The sequence below is a fragment of the Corapipo altera genome, unplaced genomic scaffold (genome assembly GCF_003945725.1).
Source record: "Corapipo altera isolate COAL_440 unplaced genomic scaffold, ASM394572v1 2b, whole genome shotgun sequence".
Classification (NCBI taxonomy): domain Eukaryota; kingdom Metazoa; phylum Chordata; class Aves; order Passeriformes; family Pipridae; genus Corapipo; species Corapipo altera.
Window position 1 is genome coordinate 12,919,618 of NW_020884874.1, and position 24,541 is coordinate 12,944,158.

Below are 24,541 nucleotides of genomic sequence, written 5' to 3' on the forward strand. Positions count from 1 at the left end.
GCTGTGTTGTGCTACAGGCTCTGCAGGGGCAGAGCAGGCGCCCTATGCAGCCGAAGGAGCTTGTCACAGTTCTTTCAGACCTTGTTGCTTTTTGTGCTTGATTTGTGGAGGATGGCACTTTTAGGACTGTTGGAGAAAGTTTTCACTGTAAAGAGGCCTAACCATGACTTTTAGATGATTAGCTCTCACTTTAAATGCAGAACCTGCTTTTAGCATGGAGCATTCCCATTCGTAATTTCCCTCTTCTGTTCTGCAGCTCTTTGAGACTGCTTGAGCCTCTCAAGAGCAGCATGGTCCCGCTGCTGAACTGGTTATCTTCTGAAGGCTTTTGCCTCTCACTGTCTGGAAAATCTTTGAAATGGATGGGTTTCCACTGCACACTCTTGTTTTTCAAATGAATTTTCAGGGAAATTATCCTTAGTCCAAAAATTGACTTTTATATTTTTGCTGATCCCACAGATTTAATATTTATTACATAGGTATCTCACATGTAAAAAATAGTTTTCTAAGCAATAAAATTCTTGAAATCATACAAAAATGTTTCTCTCTTCAAATAACACATGAATGGGCAAAGAAGTTTAAAGGGATGTGATCTTTATTTGATAGCAGTGTGATTAGTGGTAAATCATACCGAGAAAGTAAATAACATGTAATAGGCCCAAAGGAAAGAAAAATCAAATTGCATCACCTAAAATCAAGGTAACAACATCTGAAGTAGTTTTTCAGAGTTATGGAAACAGTCTAGTCCTTTGGTTGTTCCAGAAATTTTCACTAGGAAGAAGATGCAGTCATATAGCTCTGGTCCATACTATTTCAATTGGCATTGAACAGTAGTGTATCCTGCACAATTTGTTAAATCCCATTATTAGACCACAGATTTGCAACTCTTAATTAGCTGTATCCTTTTAGGAAGTCAAGCTTCTTTGGGTGTTTCTTACCTGGGATTTTTGTTTCCAGGTGACATACTGGTAGTTTCTAAAATATATTTTAATTTGAAAATCTCAAGGTCCTCTTACAAATATTTGGTGCATTTCTTTTTTTATCACAGGTTCTCTGGGTTTAGTGCTGGATATCTCGGGAAAAAAACCAACTAACCACAAATTAAAGATGATGTTTCACAACACTTCTTTTGAGAAAGCTCATTCCAACGGTCTGTTGGCAAGAAGATTGATTTTCTTGCACTGCAGACAGTGGTTTTTGGGTTTTGTTTTGTTTTTTTTCTCTTCAGAGGCATATGGAACTCTATTTTCACAGAATTAACAGTCCCCACAGGGGGCAGATTTTTCATAAGCATGCTGCATGCAGAAAAACCCTGATTTATATGGCCAGATTTAATAAATCTGGTCAACTTGTGTGTTACGAACATTCCTACTATTTGGACTGAAGTGACTGAAGTAAAACATATGTCTAGACTGCAGGAAAACTACCCTCAGTCTTTGTCTATTAACCGCCAGAGGTGAGGACCAGATGGAGTGGTGTGGCTCTCTTTTAGCCCAGGTTTTCTTCCCATGGATTTGAAATATGCATCTGAACCAAAGAGCAAGGTGGTGCTTTTGAGCCTTATCACAGAACAACAGCTCTCCTGAGTTTCTGGAATAGTTGTGAACCGTCTTATCCTCTGTCTGATGAATGACATAACCCCTTGAATACGCTTTCTGTTTGTGGAAAGTGCTATTACAAACTAAATAACACTGCGTTCCTCACTTCCCTCTGCTGAAAATCTATCCTATTTTAGGGCAAAGTATTTGCAGATTGATTTGCTGATTTTTTTTCTCTCTTTCATGACAGCTTCTAGACTGCTTTGTCATCCCAGTGGTGATACTTCTCTCCTGGTTCTTCTTACTGGTACGATACAAGGCAGTACATTTCATTGGGATTGTGGTCTGCATTCTGGGCATGGGCTGCATGGCAGGAGCAGATGTCCTTGTTGGGAGACAGCAAGGAGCAGGTAAGTAAGGATGTATGAGTTGTGTGGCCAAGTTCTGCCCAGAGAAACCATGGACCAAAATGTGTCAGACTGGGGTCAAAAAGAGAGGAAATTTGTCAAGAAACCCTGTGCCTTCACGTATCCAAAGCACTGCATCATTCAAAGTTGCCTCTGTCAGAAGGGAAAGAGAGCAAAAATGAGTCAACACTTACAAGTCAGCACTGCTGCAAACAGATTTGATGGGCCCTGCAACACAGGTCACCCTCTAGGCAAACTGGGGGGACAAGCTAAATATTTGTAGTTTCATTCTTTTTTGGCTTAGTTGTTTAACTGCAAACCTCAGTTGCTTCCTTTCCAAATTGGCTACATCTCTGATTCATAAGCATCTCTCGCATCCACTGTGTGCTCTTACTTCTCCTCAACTTTACTTGCATTTTTCTATAGAGGTGGGGTCACTGGGTAGGTACTAAAAGATGCTGAACTTATATACTACCAATTGCATTTTGCACACAGTCTCAGAGTAAAGTTTAAGATTTGCCTGAATATTTGTTGAAAAGAACTTTCTTGTGTGTAAAATGTTCTTTTTTTATGTGTGGCATCAAATGAATAATGTGTGTGTAGCTATTAATGCAGACTAGACAGAGTTAGATTTCTTCGATCAACTTCCCCTGTCACATTGATTTCTCTAGTGCCAACCCAAATGATGTGGGAAGGCTGGAAATTCTTTTCAAAGATTGTCAATTAGGCACAGTTTTCATTCTTAATTAAAAGCACTGAATTGTGAGCTGAGCATAATATACAGGGATTTAAAATTCTTGACTCAGCTTTCTGAATACAAATGCAAGTGCTGTAAGAACTGCATTTGCCAGGATGCTACTAAATAGAACAACAAAGTGTATGACAATACTCACTGCATCTCCCTGCCCCCTGTTATCCCTGCACTTTACTCTCAATGAAGACCTTTAATTCATTGGTGTCATCCAGAAGTAGTCCTGTCCCAGCTAAAAAGGAAAGAATGTACTATTTAGTTGGCCAGGCAAAGCTGTATTGGGAATGACTAATTTCAGAGGGTTTGAGATTTCAACCCTGGGTTCCAGAAGAAACATCCTATGTCCCAGTAATCTAGAGAGTAACATGCTAGAGCAGGTGAGTTGTGGATCCAGCAGGGGCAATGGACCTCAGCAGACAAGGAACAGATTGAAGAACACTGACACTTTGCCATCCAACTGCAATAATTAGATGTTATTTGCCATAATTCATTATTAAAGCTTGGGTATAGCTGTTAGGTAAATTTGTCCAGAAAAATCTGCTAACATGCATTATTGCCTTTTCATTTGGACTACACGTGGAAGACTGTGTCCATGCTTATTGCTGCACAGAGACCCTGCAGCTTTTTTTTTTTCATGGCAAAATGATGCTATTAATGATGTTGTTTTTAACAGAGTAAAATAGATTGTCTGGTTTAATTTCTCTGAAAGGGTAAAACTACACATTAAAATTATACGATTAAAAAGAAACATTGGTGGAAAAGAAGAAAATTATTGAAACTCTTCACTAATGAGTTCTACACCATTTATAGGATGTTTCCTAGGACTAGGCAAACTAAAGAAAGGAAGAAACCAAAAGCGATGATGCTTTAGTAGTCCTCAGTAAACTTCTCTGTTTATATTATAGAGAACAAGATCTATTGACACCTGTGTGCCCTTGTTGACCACACTGCTTCCTGTATTAGAAAAGCCATAAAGCTCTGCTAGGCACCTACTGCATAAGGCAATTTAGCCTACCAACTCTTACAGTAAAGGAACAAGAATTTAAAATGCATTACTGAGAGATTAACAGGTATTTTCCAAAATATCTGCAGGAAGTAGGTATAATGTGCACACATGCTCTCAATTTTCAATAAATATATGGTAGTTTACCTCTTTTCATTGTATCCTGGCTGATGCTTTGCGCATTACTCAATTGGAAAAGCAATTACTATCACATACTTAGTGCTCTATCACCTTACGTGCCAAATATACAATAAATTAACACTTTTCTAAACTAATACTCGTGGGTTACCTTGGTACTTGTGCTCCTGTAGTACACAAGGGGTCTAAGACACAGAGGTCCTAGTGTTTCCTTCAGGTTTTTCAAAACACTTCACAGCTTTGGCTTACCACAGTCTCTGAAAAACAGTCGCATCAGACCTGTTAATATGTATATGAGTGTATGTTCAGTCTAAAATGGGACACATTAAAACTGGTTTTATATATTATAATCATCAGTAATTACAAACAAAAGCAAAGAGAAACACCTCGTAATGACGAGGGTTAAGTTAAACATGTGACAAAGAGACCTAGAGAGAGTGTGAAAAAAAATTATGTCAGAACACAGTTAATATTTAAATTATGTGTGTTACACTGTAGTGCTATAACTAGTTCCCAAAACATTAAGTCCTCTCTGAACTATATGACTTCTGCTTCCAGAGAACATTAAATATGCTACAATGATTAATGCAAAGCTTGTTTTATCAGGCTATTCCTTGTGTTTCTTCTGAAGAATGACTTACACCATTAAATTGGTCAAATACAACATATTTCCTTCGTAATGAAACCAGTAGATGCACAAGGAGTTTACCTCCATGAAAATATGTCTATAATGATATTTCAGTCTTGGGGGAAATTTCCAAAGTCTTGGCCTCTCAAGGAAGCAAAGAAAAGGCATTTGACAACTAGGAGGATAGTAATTGCTAGGAAAGAAAGCAATATTATAATTTACAACATTTTTATGGCAGTATGTAAAGTTTTGATGCACTACCTCTTGAGTACTACTCTAGTCACTGCATTTCAAAAAGAAATAAAAAGAAAATAAGCCTATATAAGCAATGGAGAAAGGTGAGAAAGCCATTCAAGGGCATAAAATGGCTTCAGCATGGAGAGACTATAGGCAGACCAGGACTTTCCATCTCTCAGAAAAAGCAAGAAAGAGACAGATAAATGATAAATGTATATGATATATATAAATATGATAAATATATATGAAGTCTTCAGCAGTATGGAGAGGGTCAATACAGAGTAATTCTTAAATATTTCCTACAGTCATAAACTTATGGGATTACTAATGTAGTTTTGAGGTATCCAGCGCCACCATTAAAAATATGAAGTACTTCTTAATAGTAGGCCAAAAATACACGGACTTCACACAAATAAAAAAGAAGAATCCCTCGAGATCTATTAAGTTTGATGGTCTAATGCAACTTCCGTCTGAGAAAATGCCTGATCTACTGAGAACTGGCTGATAAAAGTCCCTCTGTGCTTCCCTGTTTATTTAAGCTCTCCTCAGCCCCCCTGTGCTGCTGAGTATACCAGAGGAGGTTCCAGTGCCAGAGACTAGTTCACTGAACAGATCTTGGCTCCCTCTTCTGGAAAACCCTGAAGGTTGAGGCTCACTCTCAGCACGAGTACACTTTGGGGAGAGCCATCACGATGTGATGCTGGAGGCCGTACCATCCATATTAAAATACTCAACCTCTTAGCTGCCTCTGGTTCACAGATGCAAAAGGATGATATTTTTGTGCCAGCAGTTCACCACAGCCAAGCTCTAAGGTCGAAAGCTTTTTCAGCAATACTTCCCTGAGGTGTCAGTGGGTAGCTGTAACAAATACCAAATGAGTGAACTCAGTGAGGAATCATTGGAGCCATGTGAAATATGAAATGCATCAGGTATGAAGAGGTTTTATAAAGTGCTGATGCTTGTTTTAAATTGAGAACATCTTCTGTGACTAATTGCAAAAGAAGGTTAAAAAGAAGAAAAACAAAAAAAACAAAACAAAACAAACAAAAACAAACAAACAAAACAAACAAACAAAAGAAACCCCACAAAAACAAAAAACCAAGCAAATCTTTAAAAGATAAATGGTCAATTCTAAGCATGCTGTCAGTCAAGGAACATGCAAAACAAAAATTAAGTAAGAAACTGAATGAGTATGTGAAAGAGAAATTTAGTAATGTTTGCTAAATACACAGAAGCCACATCTGAGCTGAAAAATGTTGGATACTAAGAGAGTATTACTGGGAATATTTTAAACTTTACTCCATTCTTCTTTGTTCCTAAATAAATTATACTTTTCTGGTGCTTATAGACAGTGTTGGAGATAGGATACTGGCTTAATGAACCCTTGGTCTGTCCTCATATGACCATTTTTATTGCCATAAATTTCAATAGAAATTTCAGCCCTGTAGTTTGGACTGAAAACTGGAGGCTTAAAAGAACTCCAAAAAAAAAACAACATTGAAAAGATAATTTCTAACCTATCAAATTATTAGCTTCCAGTTTTATTTACTGCACTATGTATTTTACAAATCAACAATAATAAAACTTAAAAAGGCAGAAATATAAAAAATAAATCAAGGTATTTTAAAAGAAATCAAGGTTTCTTTAAGAAAAATACAGTTAGTTTAGTACTGCAGCGTTTCTACTGAACCTTTTCAAAGAAAATTCCATTATGTCCAGGCTTTCAGAATATGGTTCAGCAGCAATATCTGACAGTTTTGTGAATCTGTAGCTCTTGTAGAAATCATTTAACAAGCCATATGTGCAGAGGGAATGGCATGCATCGGTTTGCAAAGCTAGGGCCTCAGTTTTCAAGCTGGAACTTGATCTTGATCAAATCTCCCTGCAGCTCTCTCCAACACCCAATAATAAGAGCTTCCAAGACTGAAAAAGATTTCAAACAGTCTTTGATAAAAAAATATTTTAGTAGCTCTATAAACCTGGAGGTCCTGAAAATACATTTTGGTGTTCATTGCATGCATTAGGTACTGCTATGTTAATTGAACCTCTTTTAAAAATCTGTCATTTTCATCACCCTGTCTACACTCCATCCTTCCTCCCCTCTTTCATGTCAAACAGCTTCATGTGAGAATGAGGTCAATATTGGGGTTGTAATGATTTCTTCACTCATTTCACAGGTACACAGAATTTTTCACTTGGCCTCACATCTAAGTACTGGACATGTTTTGATCTGGTTAGATTTCAAGATGAGATGCAAACTGCTCTATAGAGCTGAGTCACATTCTATCTGAAAAAATAAAGACATTATAATAAAGTAAAAAGGATTAGTCTCTGAAGAGTGCCACTTGGTACCTATATTTTTAGCAAATTTTTCAGGGTTTTTTTGATTCTTTTTTCTATGTCAAGGAATATACTCTCCCTTTGCCTCTGCTAGATTTGCTGGTGTGTTATATGAAAACTGTTAAAATTACAGAATATTTGCCTTCAGTTTATTAACCCAGATGTGGGCTACTTAGTGACTGAGGATTGAAATCTGTAGGGAAGAACTTGCAATGGTTCTAGTCAGGATATGGTTGTTTTAAGACATTCTGATTTTTCCTGTTTATCCCTAGGTGAAAATAAACTGATAGGGGATCTCTTAGTACTGGGCGGAGCAACACTATACGGCATCTCCAACGTCTGTGAGGAGTATATTGTCCGAAATCTGAGTCGAGTGGAATTCCTGGGTATGATCGGACTCTTTGGCTCCTTCTTCAGTGGAATTCAGCTGTAAGTGAGCAGGTTTGAGCTCCAAGGTCATTCAAATAAGTGCAGCTGTGGCCTCCGCTGAGGTACTCTAACCACTTCTTCAAAGGTAGCCGTTTCCTGTGCGGAGTAGGTATTCCCTAATTCTGGAATTTGCATTGGGTTTCATATTTCAAGTCAATGGATTTGAATAATAACATAAATTTGCACCTAAGTACTCTAGTTAAGGGACTGGTGTCCTTTAGAAGTCACGTGGGGAGGGAGAAGACACATCCTACCATCTTGTTGCTGGAAGACAAGTGGATAGTTCATGTATCTACAACTTCCTCTAGTTCTGCTTTGTATTTTTTAAAAGTCACTTAGATTTCTAAACAGATTGAGAACATACCCAGTCAGAAGGTATTTTAGTTGTTGGCTCATTCTGTGTAACTATATTATGGTATGGAAGAAATAACGAAAAAGCCTTTAAGAAAGTGGCCTCTTCACTTCAAAATATTTAGTACTCAGGTGATTGTTGCATGGATCTGCTGAGTCCTGTCTGTATCTGCATGCACCTAATGAGCATCTCACCTACAAGTTTAATATTTGGAGGTGGCTTCCAGTGTTGCAGTACTGTGACTCATGTAAAAGTAACCATGCAAGATTGCTGCATTTTAAGCAGGTGTGTCACTGGTGCTTGTCACACAGATGACTTTTGATTATTAGTCCAAAACAAATTGCTTCCTTACACCTCTGAGCTACTCAGCTTCTAAGAACAGAGGCAGATTGAAAAAAATGACCCATCAATTCCCACCTAATTACTTCCATTTCATTAGCTAGAAAGCTTAATATATTTATGTGGGATCTGAACAAGTGTCTTAAAATTATTTATATTAACTAGCTGCCATACAACCAGTTCTCTTTTTAAAAATATAGCATGTAAGAGCACATAAATGTGTCTAGCTCCTTCGGCTAAAGCATTCTTTTATGTGTTTGTGATAAGTAGATACTAACTGATTCTGAGGGCATCAAAGCAGTGCCCTTGTCTTGCTCTGTGTGTGTAAACTGTCATGTACATGTCTCATATTCCTGAATTTAATCATAGTGCCATTACTCCCTCTTGACCCAAGCGGTTAGTCACAATTCAGGGTCTGTGAGCTGTTTTGCTGGGGAGAAGTTGGTGCTGGAACAAGGCATCTTTGTATACAGAAAACACAACTGGAAAGAAAAAAAAAAAATCATTTTGTTGCTGAAAGCCCTAAGGTTTTTTTCTATTCAACCTTTGGCCCAAGAGTTCTCACCACTGGCCTCTGCAGCTTTTTGCTGCTAGTGCTTTTGTGGCACTTTCTGGAGACGCAACCACACTTGGCTTATACGTGTACCTTTTTCTTACCTGTTTCATATTGTCATTCCACCCCAGGTACAGGAGTTCACCTTTCTTTTCTTGAACTTCATGAGTTTTCATTTGGCCCTTTTCTTCAGACTACATTGTGGGTATTCTGCCCATCCAGTCCATACCTCTTCAATCTCTAGGGATCTTTAGGGAAATTATGTGGAAGATTTGCTAACTTCACAGTAGGTTACACCACATCCTCTCATCCATTCCCTCTCCTTTATTTACTGATCCAGTCATCTCATCATAGAAGGTAGTCAGTTTGGTCAGGTATGATTTGCTTTTGAGAAGTCTGTGCTGGCTGTTTTCAGTGGTGTCTTCTTCATTTTCTGTGAACGGCTTCTGGGAAGATTTGCTCCGTAGTCTTCCCAAAGGTTAACATAAGGCTGGCCAGACTATAGTTTTTGCTCTGTTTTAAACTGGATGTTGCATTTGTCTCTTTTCAGTCATCAGGGACCTCCTTCAGTCACCACCACCTTTCAAAAATCATTGTTATTCCAATTCTTCAGTGCCTCTGGCATCACTAAATGGCCACTTCTGGCAAAGTTGCTCTTACCTCTCTTTGTTTCACAGATCACAGTGACTCACAAGCCATAACATATTGTTTTATCCTTCTTTTGTATTGAATAAGCAATAATATGAAAGCAATGTTCCTATGTTTAAGATATATCAGTTTGTTTGCCAGACCAAGAGACACTGCAGTTTGTTCTCATTGTATTCTTCAGGAATTGCTGATAAAAGGGACATACGTCTTATGCATGCAAAGACACTTATAATTTTGCAGACAAAATAGTCTTATTATTCTGTACACAGTATTAGATTTGCCACACATCAGCAGCAAGCAAATTAGAATTTCCAGGATGCAACTCTCTAGACTAGATTAATCTGGAAGGTGCTGAGTTCCTGCAGTTTTACTATTAGGCTTGGTCTTCCACATGCCACCTTTTGTACTAAGTACTTTGTTCTTCAATCTGTGTAATTCCATGTTTTATACTTGCTTAAAATAGTGTCCAGACCAGCGGAGTCCTGCACAGCAGGATTTATCTGGAAATCACAGATCACAGAAAATGGTTACCTGAGTGAAGACCTAGCTTGTGAGATATCTCCAAGGGTCTGTTTACCTGGATTGGGAAGAGCTGACTTGTTGCCCCATTAGAATTTTATGGATCCGGGATTTTGATTTTTATGTACAATGCAAGATTTACAAGATATTGAAAGTGGACTTTTGCAGGTTTGCCCATCCTTTGCTTTGTTTCCTGACTTTCTTTGCTGTGACTATTTGATTTCTCTCAGGGTATAACAAATTACAGTATGCTTTCCAAAACCAGCCTGTGGTATCTATTTATTTTACACTGCAGAGCTGCTCTGAGGTGTGAATAACTCAGATAGGTACATAATTAATCATTTAAGTTCAAAAGCTTTCAGAATATTAAGTCAGAAGAGTACAAGAGGATTGAACATTTGTGGGGATGGGCACATAAAGCAGGTAGATAGAGAGCTGCAAATAAACCAGTGGAAATTGTATGCTATCACATCTGATTACTGCCCTGAAGATCTTTCGAATACACACGCACAAGGATAATGCCAGAGTGGATTAGCAAAGTCTGATTGCATTTGGTTCCTACAGAGATTTTTTTGTTATAAGGTTATTTATGTTTGGTCCAGCATTTGAATTGAATGAGTGGAAGTAATTTAACTTTTGTTCTTCTTCCATCAAATTTTGCCTTCTCTTCTCTTCTAGTGCAATCATGGAACACAAAGAGCTGTTGAAAGTTCCCTGGGATTGGCAAATAGGTAAGAAAACACGTTATCTCATTGAAGGTAGTTACTGAAGGAGGCGTGGAGCCAACCAGTGTTTGGGGAGGTGGGCATGAAGTTTCAGAGGAGCCAATGTTTGTGACTTCTCCACCAGTTACTGCCAAAGGTTGAACCACATGCCTCATGACCATTCTTGAATGATCTGTCCTCCCATTGCTGTATTATGCTTTCCTTGCACCATTTGGTTAAGCATATGAATGCTGTAAGATAATTATTCAGACAGTCATGAAGTAAAACAATAACGGGGTTCCAGTTCTAAGATTCAATGCAACACTGGGACAAATAAATGAGGTAGTCAGTAAGAGCCAAACCTTTTCAATGAATGCCAAAGAAAGAAAATGGAACCGAACAAAAAAACCCTAAAATGTACTCGCAGTGCATATTATAACCTCATAAACTCATTTCCAAGGGGAGCATTTCTGTATGGCAATGGTTAATTGCTTTCCAAATAGTCTTAGTGGAATATAGCAGATGTGTCCTTTAGACAAATTTAGAGAGTATCGTGCCCAATGAAGCTGTTATGATGTTCTGCTAAGCAGTGGATTGTGTTTTCCCATTTCCGTTTGGAGGCTGAGTTTATTATCTAAGACTCCCTTCTAATTAGTCCAATGAATTATTTGCTTTAAAAGCAAATCAATATTTAGGAGAGTCCCTGTAATCACTCTTTCACTGTTTATGAACAATAGAAGAAATAAAAGAATACTAGTTCTACAGGGCTGACTGATAGCAGGAGGTTCAAGCTTTGGCAATCCACTGACAATAGCTTGTTACCTAGTTTCAGACTGAACTTCAAAATGACAATTCAGAAGAGTGAAAAAGAAACTGATTATGTGTATCCCCTGAAAAGAGGGGATACAAGTTATGGAACACAGTTGTTTTCTTCAAACTCAGTTAACAATTTCCTCTCATCACCATAAGCCGTAATAAAAACAGTCCATCTTTCACAAAATACTGCACATAAAAGTTGTGGAAATTTGGTGGTTGAGCTGTAAAACTAAGTGACAAATCAATTTAAAGTATCCATGGAGAAACACACTCAATTGTGTACTTTGAGTGTGTTGGCCTTCTTTAATCTGAAATAATTAGCATAATTGCATCAGTGTTTGTTTATATTTCATGATGAGGAGCTCAGGGACATAATTAATCTGGTACTGATGGAATTAGCAGTGGTCACAGTGAATTAGTCTACTATCCATGTAAATGTCACATATACTTCCAGGAGAGTTCTGTTCTAACTCAATATCAGTGAAATGTACTATTAAAATAAGGTCTTACTTCATCTGTGATGCCATTAAAATGTCACTGAAAGTTAGTCACTAAATCTGAAGAGTCCTTATGCTTCAAAAGGCTGAGATCATCTTAGCAAAAGCATCACAGATATGTACTTGTTTTGTTACAGCAATAATCGGAAATGCTGTGCAGTTGAACATGGATTAAATAGTGACGGTTCTGTGTAGTTCTGTGTTATTCCCTGGCTTCCCCTGCACTCAGTGTACTTTCCAGTGCATTGGCAATGATACAAGATTGTCAAGTAGTGATTGACAAAATCTGTGTCAGGGACTTCACAGCCTTGTCCTGAGTAGTTATCCACTGCGACAGACTCAAACCTGCAGTCCAGCAGAGTTAAATCATCAGCCTTCTGAATGGTGGTGATAAAGTCACAGCAGGCAACCTAATAAATAACTCAAGGTGGCCTGTTGCCATCTGCCATAATTGTGCTTTTAAGAATGGATGAGCTACCTTTCAACTGATGCAAATGATTTTTGAATATAAAGATCTAAAGCAAATCTGTTATGTCTTTCATGTTTAAAACAGGCTGTGGTCCTCCTGGTTTTCATTTTGGAAATTCCTCTGATGAATGTCATCATCTTCACACCTAGTATGAATCAGTGAAGCTCTATTTGAATCCTTGAAGGTTTAAGTATTAATATTTGCTGACAACCTGAGTTAAAGGAGAATGATTATACTGTTCTGACTGAGTGGTTTTGTATGGGACCATGACATATTTTGTAGTGTTAGATGAAATAGTAACAAATAAACTCACATCAGTTTTATATAAGAGAAAAGCCAGTTTGAATCTCTAAGGAAGTGCCCTTTGTTACAGGGGGTTTGAATATTTCTGAATGGTCTTTATTCCAAGACACTAGGAAAAATCATAACTGATTCCATTTCATACCAATTAAATGGTTGCTTTTGGAGTAAAAATGCAAAGGCAACACTCATGCATCATTGCACCATGCAACATTCAACCAGCATGCTCGGGAACTAAACCAGAAGTTCTTAAGGCATGTTACTCTTGGTGGTACTTCGGCTCTTTTAGAATAGTGCCTGGGGGCAGATCCTGCCCATCTGTGTTAAGATACCTAGTCTTAAGAGAAATGGAGAAATACTGAGAGACTGGGGCTTGTTCAGCCTGTGGAAGAGAACTTACCTTCAAGGAGGTTATCAAAAGAACTGAACCAATGTCTTCACAGCAGTGTGCGGCAGGAGGATGAGAGACAACAGACAGAGGCTGAAATGAGAGATTCAGACTGGATAAAAAGAAAATCTTCTTCACATTGAGGACAGGCAGGCAGCAGAGCAGGTTGCCCAGAGGGGCTCTGCAGTCTTCATCCTCAGAGTCTTCAAGCCCAGGCTGGGCAAAATCCTGAGAAATACAGTCTGATCTCACAGCTGAGCCTGGTTTGATCAGGGTTTGAACTAGAGAGCTCAGAGCTCCCTTCCGTCCTGAATCAGCCCATGATCCTATCATCCCAAGTGCCTAGTTCAGACAGTTATGAGAAATTCACACCCAACCAGGCAAAACTGTTGACCTTACCCACCAGGGTGAACACAGACAGATAAGATGGAATCCGTTCCACCAACTTTAGATACCTGTGATGTAAACTTTGGGTTTAGTTATATAAACTCCCTTTACCATCCACAACAATAAACAGGCATGATACGAGTCATACTGTTGGTGTCTAAAAGAGGCTGAACAATCTGCACTCTAAATTTTCCCAATCTCTTCACTGACCATCAGCCCTCACTATATGTCCAGAGTTAGGTGTAATGAATCCCACGCACAGGTGCCTTCAGTTCAGAACAATGCCAGCACACCTGAAAGAAGACAGTTCCAAATTATGAACTTCTCAGGATTTAACACAGACTGGCTGATAAGCAGATCATTACAAAAGCACCTCCTAACTTGCCAGGTTGCTTCCTTCCAGGTCCTGCTACAGGCGATTGGTGCCAGTGACTTAGTGCCTGGTTAGACACAGTTCCAAATGCCCTGGGACTGCAATACTAGAGGCATTCCCAAGGCTCCGGTTTGCACTGCATGGATACCTAAGGAGGCTGAAGCTTCAAACCTTTGACTTAAAACATATTTTTAGTCTGAAAATTGGTCTTCTAAGAGGCAGTATCTGAAAATTATATGATCTTATTTCCACTTTGCTCCTTGTCACCACTAAATGCCACCTAGTTGGTAGATATTACATGTATTTTTAAGCTGTAAATGAAAGGCCACTTTACCTCTGATAGAACAGCTACAGTGTAAGCAATTTTCCGCTGGAACTTACATGTCCTTTGGAAAAACAACCTGTGAAGTACAGGTAGTTTACTGTCAAATAATATGAACATCAAGGCAGTACCATAGAATTGTACTGTTAGTTCCATGCTAAGCCAGTAAAGCACCTGAATATGCATATTAAATCCAGACTGACTACTGGAGGCTTGGTGTACCGGCTGGTGATTTGCAGACTGTACTTTGACAATGCCGACTTCAGGTCCAGAATGACTTTTGTTCCTGGAAGAAAAGCTGACTTAATGGTCCTGTATGCAAACAATTTCCCATTGACCAAAGCTATGCTCCATCTGATGCAATCATTTGCCTACTACAGAAGAGTTGCAGAGTTTGCATAAAGCAGCTGACTTAATTGTTTGTTACCGCTATACAGTACACACCTTAGAAATTTGCTACCTATTTGTAATGTTGTTACCATGATTGTCCATATTCTGAATGCAAACACAAATTCATTATCATGCCATAGCATATATGGACACTGATAGTTCATGACTGCTGTATTTGTTTCAGTTGAATACACACTTCCATTTAGATGCTTCTCAGGGAGTCAATTTTGTCCTTTGATAGCTTTTTTAAAGAGTTTTTAACTAAGTGGGTCCACATTCAGATACAAATTATATGGGCTTTTTTTTCCCCTTTCAGGACTTTGGCAATCAGATTTTCACTTTTAGTAAAAAGCAACATTTTCTGAAGAGCTGGCATGAGTCTAAATTTAAGCTTGTGCACATATCAGCTGGGAATTCTGCAGCATACAGCAGTCTAAGAAGTATCATTTGCATGAGAGCAGATGAATAAAGTGTTTGCTGTTTTTTTAACTTCACCTTGATTAATTTGCCTTGGGATTTATCAAGTAATAACTGAAGCAATGAATTCTTTCCCAGTAAGTCATTTAGGTTTTTTAATTAATTTAGATTTTTACTGTAATGTATTTTTATTATATTAGTGTCTAACAATCTAATTTGTGTGAGGCACTTTGTAAAAATGTAGCAGGAAAGAGTCTCAGCTCTGGAATTTTTTATTAAACAAGGCAGACAAAAAACAGTAGAGGAACAGAGATGCAAAATGATGAAGTGATGAGTCAGTTCTGGTGGCAAAATAGGACTAAGACCTCTGACAATAACCCTAACCCTCATGTGTTCATCCATTTGCTCATTAACTCCTCTGCAAATAATTTTGCATTCAGTTTTTGAGTTCATTTCCAAAAAATATTGGGTGCTCCATCCAACTCAGCTGAATTCAGTGTTGGGGACATTCAGCTCCTTAGGAGACTAGATTTGATATGTCTAAATGGATCATTTTGTCCAAATTTATGTTGGACTTGAGGTAGTCACTATTACTACAAGGCATCAATTTAAAACAACACTGCTGTTACGGAGACCACAAAGGACCTCATGTCCTCTGCTGATATGATTTTCACTCTCTGTACATGTGTATCTTATTAATTTGAATGTTTCTTTGAAAAAGCATTATTCTTCCTTTTCTAAAAAACTCAGCTTTCTTCCTCCAAACACAAGTCATTTCTGCAGGCTGTGAAAGATCACTTTGCGTCTTGTTTCTTTTCTGCAGGCTTGCTGTATGTTGGCTTTAGCGCCTGTATGTTTGGCCTCTACAGCTTCATGCCAGTGGTCATAAAGAAAACCAGTGCTACTGCCGTCAATCTCTCCCTACTCACAGCTGACCTGTACAGCCTCTTCTGTGGATTATTCCTCTTCCACTACAAGGTATGTGGAAATGAGACTTGTATTTGGGTAATAGCAGTATGCATGAAGAAACATCAACGCGAAACAAGGAAACAAAAGAAGCCTCCAAGCTTTGCTAGATCTAAGCAGTAAAAGTGCAGTTGATTTTTCTACTTAAGTCTTCCCACGCCAAAACAAATTTTATTTTATGATTACGGTTTTTAAAGAGAGCTCACTTGGTCTTTTTGTTACAAGTTTTCAGTACCTGTTCATCAGCCACTGTGTCATTAATTTCTTCTTACTTATCTTACTTATCAACTGCTGTGAACAGACCTAAGGTGGCAGCACAAAGAGAAGGACTCTTCCAAAATTCCCATAGATATTTTTTTTGCCTGGGAACAAGATTGTTTCATTCATACTGATTCTGAATTTACAACTAAATTGTTCATAAATTACCGCTTTCTTGTCACCCAAACCAATGGCTTGCCTGTTATTGTAAATGCAAAATGTGCAGCAGATTTATGTTGAAGTTAAACTTTGACCTCCCAGGTCCTCTAATATTCAAAATACCGTATTGTACAGGACCCATTCGACCTTCAGTTACAAGGAATGGCACTTCATTATTCACAAGTATACCCCCACAGTGCTCATCACATGAAAATAACATTGTGGTGCTGGAAGGGATTGCTTTGTACCATCATTTATTCATATGAGGGAGATTACTTGATAGATAAAATTGTGGCCCAGAGAAGTGTTAGGTAAACAAAAACCTTAAAATTCTGAGTATCTAACAAACTCAAATCACCTTCTGTGATACTAATGGTAACTCAATGAATCTGAGTGAGACAGTGAAAGTTCAGAGCTTCAGAGTCCAACACAAAATTGTTTTTCACTATTGTCTTTTATTTTGGTTTTATAGTTTCAAGAATTTTGCAGGGAGAAGAAAAGCAAAAATAGAAACAAAAAATTGACCGAAAACACAATGTAGAGGTTGTCTGCTGTTTTGCAGCTCTGTCTCATGATGATTTAGTTTCTCATTCTTTCTACCTCACGCTTCAAACCCAAAGTGTTATGTATAAGCTGAAAATTGTTATCTCCCATGAATAGCATTATTTGATACCCATAGACAAATACATTTAGTCGTGTTAGTTCACTGTTTCTAAGAAAAATTATTATATTACACAGTAAAAGATAGACAAATTTAATTCTGAAAACAGTGGTGGTGGTGTACTAACAAAATCAAGCTTGGTTAGAGGGAGAGACTCAAAAGGCGGCAGAGATGGGACAGCTCTGTGCTCAGCATTGCTTGAACTGAACAAAAAAGGCAATTTTGCAAACGGAGACTTAAAGTTCAGGCATTTGAAAGGCAAACGGTGCATAGAAGTTTTCAGTTTTTCCCTGTGCCTAATTGTTGGGTACGTTTGCAGAGCCAGGAAAGCAGAATTTTCAACCTTATTGACCCCTATCTTTCTACAGTAAGTGCATGTGAGCCCTTGACCACAGTGGCACCTCGGTCTCCCTTTAAGACCTCTACTGAAAAAGTGCTAAAGAGGAGAAGGCTCGGAATGGGAAGGTTTTCTGGTTGAAAGCACCATCTCAACATATGTCCTGATAAACTGGTTGACTTCACATCTAAAGTAACTGGTGATGCCCTCTGCCCCTTGCTCATCTGATTAGAAAACTGAAAATCTCATTCTCCTATGGTGAATGTGCGTATGTCATCTTCCTAAACTCTTATCAGATTTGTACTTAAACCTATTTAGATTTTTTTACCTCCACTGCTGTCTTTGGGAGACTGTTTTAGAACACCATTTTTCCAACAGTTGCAAACCTTATTTCCAGCATAAATTTACTTGTGAATGGTTTTGGGCCATTCTTTCTGCTGAGAGGTGGGCATTCTTCTTAACATGAAGAATTCCCATCTCCATAGCATTTTAGTCCACTGATGCATCAACAGAGAGCAATCATATTGTCTCTCAGCCCCTAGTTCACTAATCAGAGCAAGCCCTTCTCTGCACCTCATCTGGTTGGGTTTCGTCCTCCCTGAATCAGTCCCTGCAGCTCAAGGTCCTGGTTCCTGGTGCAATGCTTTTGTCTCTATTTCTCTAGGAAGCCAGTTATTTCATAGAAAGTAAGCCTGTATTTACATTTTTCATCACTGCATTTCTTTGTGATCTGTACTCATTCTGCAGGCCATACAACTCACAGGTGTCTCTCCTTTGTTCTTCCCAGATGAAGTGTTGATAAGGATAAGACCTTTGTCAGGACTTTCTGGAAAGGCCTTTACCTGAAACCTGAGCTGTCAGTATCTCCTTTCATACCCTTCCAACTTACATTGCAGAAGAAATTGAGAGAGGCTATATTCACACATTATCTAGATTTAAAACTCCACCTAATTATTTGGTTTCTTCTTTAGTTATCATGTTTTTATCCTTATTTAGATGACCTCCTCCTTTTCTTTCTGGTTTACTGTCAGGTAGCCTTTTATCTGAGGAAGCAGAACTATGAAATGAACAACTTCCACTCAATAATGAAGTCTAATATGTTAACATTAAATGATCTAAATTAATTCCTCTCCTAGGACTGTGTACACTTGCTTGTTTTCTAGCTTTTAAAAAGCTGTTTCATTCCTAGCCCAGCTGTACATCTCTTCCAGATATGCAGCTCCTTCTGCTTATTACTGCGCTGGCCAATGAGCACAGCCCCACTTCACTGGGAAGCAAATGGTTTTATGCTGAACTAGGATCAACTGAGTGGTTTAGTGCCCCTTGCAGAATATAATTTTATGAGGCTTTCAAGAAACAGTTATGATTTTTCCTTGTGCTGCTACTTTTATCACCAGACAAGTTTATTGCACCTATAGCAGTAAATCTATGAAAATCCATGGAAAATGCAGGAAATGAGTTTAACTGGGCTTTAGAGCCTCTGAAACCAAACTGAGAAGAAGATTGCCTTTGAAGTGTTTTGATTCATTAGTATTTCATTTTTATGTAATACAGAGACCTGCAACATCATTACATGCAGGACAGTGAGTTTATAAACAGCTGCATCTCTAGTCTTACCCCACAGGCAGACAACTTCATAGCATATTGAACAGTTCCTGGGCCCATGGAAGTTAGAAATACAGCATGTTAACTGGACACAACTCTGGTGATATACTTGTAATTCAAGATGTTAATTGTTCAAGGTGTTATTGTTTTAAAATGTAATGACATATAAATTTGAGACAGATGACTAGATTGTAATGCATCATTCTTAAAATAATCTGCAGTGCCCAAATAAAAGCTGTCTTTTTAGTTCTTCTGTAATCAGTAATTGATTCCAAATATTCCAGTGGATAGGGAAATGGTTGGCCTCTTTGGTGGCTGAATGTTGACCGCTGCCATAGCATATAAGTATACAACTCCATATCTTCAATACTTTTTTTTTTTTAATTCTCACCATATTTATATGTTTTATACAATTTTTATGTTGTAAACTTTCCTAGCTATCTGTTCTCATTTTTCCTTCTTCTTAAGCACAACTAACAGGACTGTCCTTCCCCTGTCAGAGACTGCAATAGTTGTTCTTTGTCGTGGATATATGGACACCAGTGCTGGGAAATTCAGGGCCAAGTCTCCGGGTGTACAGAATTGGAACTTTTGTAAAAATACGGGGGATATTTTTGCTTAGGAGTATTCTTTTTTACATTTTAGTCTCAGCCTCAGCTTTATTGTTATATGAACTTTTAGACTTCACAGTTTTCCTTTGCAAGCTATATGGTGTCTTTTGTTGTTCTGAGCAAATTGGGTTCTCACTGAATAATCTAAGCAGTTTATTTTCCACCAGCTAGAGCATGCATACGGATTGTGTTCTGGACCAGTAGGTCGAGTCACACTGCATTATATCATTACCTAGAAAGGCAAGCACAATCAATTATATTATGCCTTGGCAAATTCATTCATTATTTTATCCAAGATACAGCTATAAAAATTCAGAATTTCTGGATATATCAGCAATTCCCAAATGAAGAAAATGCATGTATTTCATAAATAAATCAGGGAATATATCTTGATTTAGAATCTTGGAGAGTATCTATGACAAAGGACTTGGATATACAGATAAACATGATACTCAAAATCTTTCAGGACCAGAAATCTGAAATCATGCTAGTTGAAACCTCATTTGCTGATACTCAGTGATGCTTCTAAAAATTACTTTTCAATGCCAATTCTAACAGCATCCCTTCAATGGAAGGGAGCAGATGACAGCCTTCCCATCACATCAAGAAACAAACCATGAAGGAGACTGGATTTTAGTGTAATGGAGAAGAGAGGGTACAGAGTTTGACGGAAATAGGTTCCAGGTTCTTTTTTTACCAGCAATACCTATGAATTGGGGATTTACATAATTGTCACTGTGGTGAAAATTTGGCCCTTGCTGGAAACAAAGGAGAAGAATTAGGAGCCTCCGTTAAAAGCATGTGCTTTGCCATCCTGATCCAAACCATGGAAACCAGTATGAGCTTTTCTGCGGTCTTCGGTCTTCAGTGGGCTTCAGCTCATTTCCCTAAGTTAGGAAAGCCTGCCACTCGAGAAAAAAAACTTTTAAAAAATTCACAGTTTCATGACTAAGCAGATTAAACTCTTGCCTTATTGTGACTCTGTATGCTGCAGACAGCCCTGGGTTCTGTTAGAGAAGGATGGATTCAATGTCTGTGCTTAGGGAGCAGGAGTTACATAAAATTGGTTTGGTGTGGGGGAGGATTGTTTGTTTATTAGTTCGATTTTTCTTTGGCAGACGTCCGTAAGCATCTGAGAGACTTTTCCCAAAGATCTGACCAAACTGAGAAAATACTTCCAATTATGTTCTCACTTTTTTAAAAAAACTTCCCTTCAAGTCTAAGCTGAAGTCAGTAAGATCTTTTTCTTCGCTTGCACTTGCTCGGGTACTGACACCTACCTATTTTAAACTTCGATGGTGAAGTTGTCAGTGGTGCATCTTTAGTAGGCTTAGCAACTATTTTTTTACACTCTTACTTCCTCAGTCATATACTTTAGGATATTTTCCTGATGAACTTGGGTATGCAAGCTACTTGATCCATAAGCTTTCTGTTTGAATGGAATTTAATCTCATGGGGCTTTTATCCTTGTCAATGCTTCTAAGCCTTTGATAATAATGAGGATAAGTTATATTACTTGTCAATTCTTTATACCATTGGTAATGTGCAAAAACCTATGTTCATGTTTTGTTTCCCAAAGTACTAAATTTCTTACAGTGGGACTCCCTCTCAACAATTCTGTTCCCATACAGCTGTACTGTCTCCATGCCTTTCATCGAAACAGCATTTTAAAAGCTTTTTCACATTTTTTTATTTATTTCATTAGTTAGTTATTTGAATTTCCTCTTCCAAATTATAGTTAATTAGAAAATAATTAGGTGCTTATATTTAAGGAGCTGTCTTGAGGTGGAAAGGTTTTAGGTGTGTCTTTGGTCTCTCTTTAATTCCTGGGACAAAAAGGGCCCCATCCACTCACCCTTTGTGTGATGGTGCAGGATACTATACAATAAAAAAGCTGTGAAGTAAAATGACAGAAAAGAGTAGAAACTGGAAAATTAAATGTCTCCCACCAAGATGTTGCACAGCCTGACAGATTTTTAACAACACAGCACAGATATGGCAGCTTTTTGAAAATACTGCGTTGTTAAAAGGATGTCTCTTCCTTTCACAGTGCTATTTTGCAATAGATTCGTTAGTTGCAAAGCATGAACAGTGAAATAGGGATACTCACTGTTTGGAAGTCATCAAAAAGAGTGTAAATGATGTGGCATTCATATTGCAAAAGTTAGGATAAAAGCTTCAATTTCAAATATATTTTTTCAGACTAGCTCATCATAAATGTCAAGGTTTTTAGGTTGTTTTCAGTGCTTTTAGCTTGGGATTTTTTCCTTTCGTCTCACGTTAAAAGACTGCATTCAACAGAACTGATTCAAAGTTTTCTAGCAAATTGCATTTTTGTTGGAAATGCCTAATTATCAAAACAGGATACTCCAAAGGAAACACATACACGCCCATTTTTATTGTGTGTAAATTTTGAAACAAAACTTTTTATGTCTCAGTATCACATCTTCCTGCATAGCTGAAGTGTTAAAATATTAAATTTATGGAACTAGTGAGAAATTATTATGGAATTGGAGTAAAGGTAGTGGGTGTGTTAGTAATTCAGGATGCTGTTTCATTTTGTATGTAATTTGAAGTCACAGCTGTCTGCAGTCAGACGAGTGGATCCCACTAGTCTCTTCTGTCCCCACTTCTGCTCCCAGGCTCAACAACACTTCAGACACATGAGCAGCAGGGCAGCCAAAGGGAGGCAACAGCATTGTACTGGAATATGCAATGGTATCCTTATGTTTAGCATATGGCTTCCATCTGTCAATCATTTTCATTAGGGGTTATTGATTTGATATTATGAACGTAAAGATATTCAGAAAGCTGAGTCTCATAACAATGGGCTTAATTTAAGCACTTGGAAATGAGTAACAGTCATCTCACATTACCTTGTTTGAATTAGTTTTGTGTTCCAGTATAAGGAAAAAGTTGTTCAGAGATCTCTTAAATATACCACAGAGTACATCATGAAGTTTAATTCTTACACTCTGAAGAAAATAAATGGTGTTTTGGGAAAAGAAATGTACAGTCCTGGAAGGTAAAGGTGAGGTGCTTATAATTCCTACCTAGTATTAGAGTGCAGACATATTAGGGGAAATCTTCTGTTATTGGAAGAATTAACTCTTGAATGATAAATCTTCAACAAAAACATATCAGTTTTAAAGATACTGGTGAGTATTGGCTGAAAAAGGAAATTTGGGGGAGCAGAGCAATAAAAATTTATAGCATCAAAGAACAAGAAAATGGATTCAATTAACTCCAGAAAGCAAAATATATTGTAAAAAGTAACTGCCTTTTTCTTTATTACAAGAAAAAGTGTGGACAGAAAGACATCCTATTAAAAGAGCTTGTGACAACATACTTTTTCTAAATGATGCTCAATGAATATGAACACAAAGACCAAGAGGCTAAGTTTCATAAATACTTGTGGAGGAAAAGAAAATTAAATGAGAACCTCAGCATTTCCCAAGAAAACAATCATACTTCTGAAGACAAGGGAGTACAATGAATGTGTTGAGTTACATACCTCAGCAATAATTTGCAACCCAGAGGAGACAGACAAAAGAAAAAAAGTCATGAATTAGCAAAGCAGCAGCTGCATTCAAAAGCTTAAAAAAGGTTAAGTAACTGAAACACTGTGAAGATTTTCAAACTGTGATTCTTCAAATTGGATTCTATTTCCACCTTAGCATATGGACACAAAGGCTAAAAGTTCCTCAGAGATGTAGATAGAATCATCTTTGAAAGAAAATGATAAGGGTTAAATGCAATAGCTCCATTATAAATTTGGAGATTTCTTATGGAATTGAGTGTGTCTTTATTTCCAGAAGTGACCAGAAAAGAAGGTAAAATATTTAGGAAGTGTGCTAAGAACTATGTCTGCTGTCCACGTGGTTTATAAAATCTGTTTTGGTTAACTGACTGGATTGAAGTCCTTACTCCAGTTGTGTGTCTTAACCAGCCAAATCAATGAATGCTACAGACATACAGGGTTAAAGCATCCACATGAGCTTCTATTTCCTACCAAAATGGAGGAGTGGATTAACAGACAGACAAAACATCAGTCAGAAGATGTTGCTTTTACATGCCTTCGATCTAAGCAGTAGGGTTCAAACCCACGATAAGGGATAGATGCTTGTCATCAGCACTGCTGACAAGCAACTTCATTAGCTGGAGTAAACTTCTGGAATTATTCCCACCGACCTACATGTGTTAAGTTTAGCAACCAAGAGTGTTTAAAAGGCTCATAATGGGTCTGAAGAAGATTTGGAATAGCTTTTACTGAAAGTAGTCTGAATTTTATATCTTAAGGACAATAGGACAACTTGTAGGGTAGAGCTCCACATGCAACTGGACAAACCATTTAAAAGATTGTTAGAAATAAATAGAGAGAAAACAAGGAATAAAAATAATCACCAAAGAAAGGTAATACTGTGCAGGTGAAAAAGAAATGGCGTAAAGTTGAATTACTGTAAAAGATTAACCAAGCTTGGCAATGAAGAAGAAAGTGAAACAAACAGCAAAAAGTTCTTCTTGTATATGAAGAGAAGAAATAGTTTCAATATGCAAAGACAGTGGAAGCCAAAATTAAACAACCTCTAACTTGGTGCCAAAACAAGAGTGGGACCTTCTGTCATTTTCAGTAAGGATGAGAGTTAAATATGAAGACAATACACAATGTTTAATAGAAATGGAAATTACTAGATCAGAGGTAGAAACAGAACACAATAGTCTGAATACTTCAAAGCTTATGAATATAGACAGTTGGAATAATTTTATATGAAGTAGGCAATAAACTAAAAGCAGAAGTAGACACCAGGAGGAATAATTAGGGACATGGAGGTAAATGGAAAATTGGATAAAATGCAGCTTGGTTCGCAAAAGAAAAATAATCCAGTCTAAATGTGATGTCTGTCTGATAATTTAACAAAATTTTGTAGACAAAAGTCAAATGGTAGATCTAATCTGTAAGGCTTTTGAACAGTGCAGCATAAAAAATTATCCGTTAAAC

General features: G+C 37.7%; 1 protein-coding gene across 1 annotated transcript in view; it reads left to right on the forward strand.

The window, feature by feature from the left end:
- Nucleotides 1-24,541, forward strand: part of SLC35F1 (solute carrier family 35 member F1) — a 240,198-nt gene that overhangs the window by 202,726 nt on the left and 12,931 nt on the right. The window contains exons 4-7 of the mRNA XM_027634083.1: nt 1,789-1,948; nt 7,315-7,471; nt 10,561-10,613; nt 15,769-15,923. Of these exons, the coding sequence (XP_027489884.1) occupies nt 1,789-1,948; nt 7,315-7,471; nt 10,561-10,613; nt 15,769-15,923 (525 nt within the window). The remainder of the gene's footprint in view (nt 1-1,788; nt 1,949-7,314; nt 7,472-10,560; nt 10,614-15,768; nt 15,924-24,541) is intronic.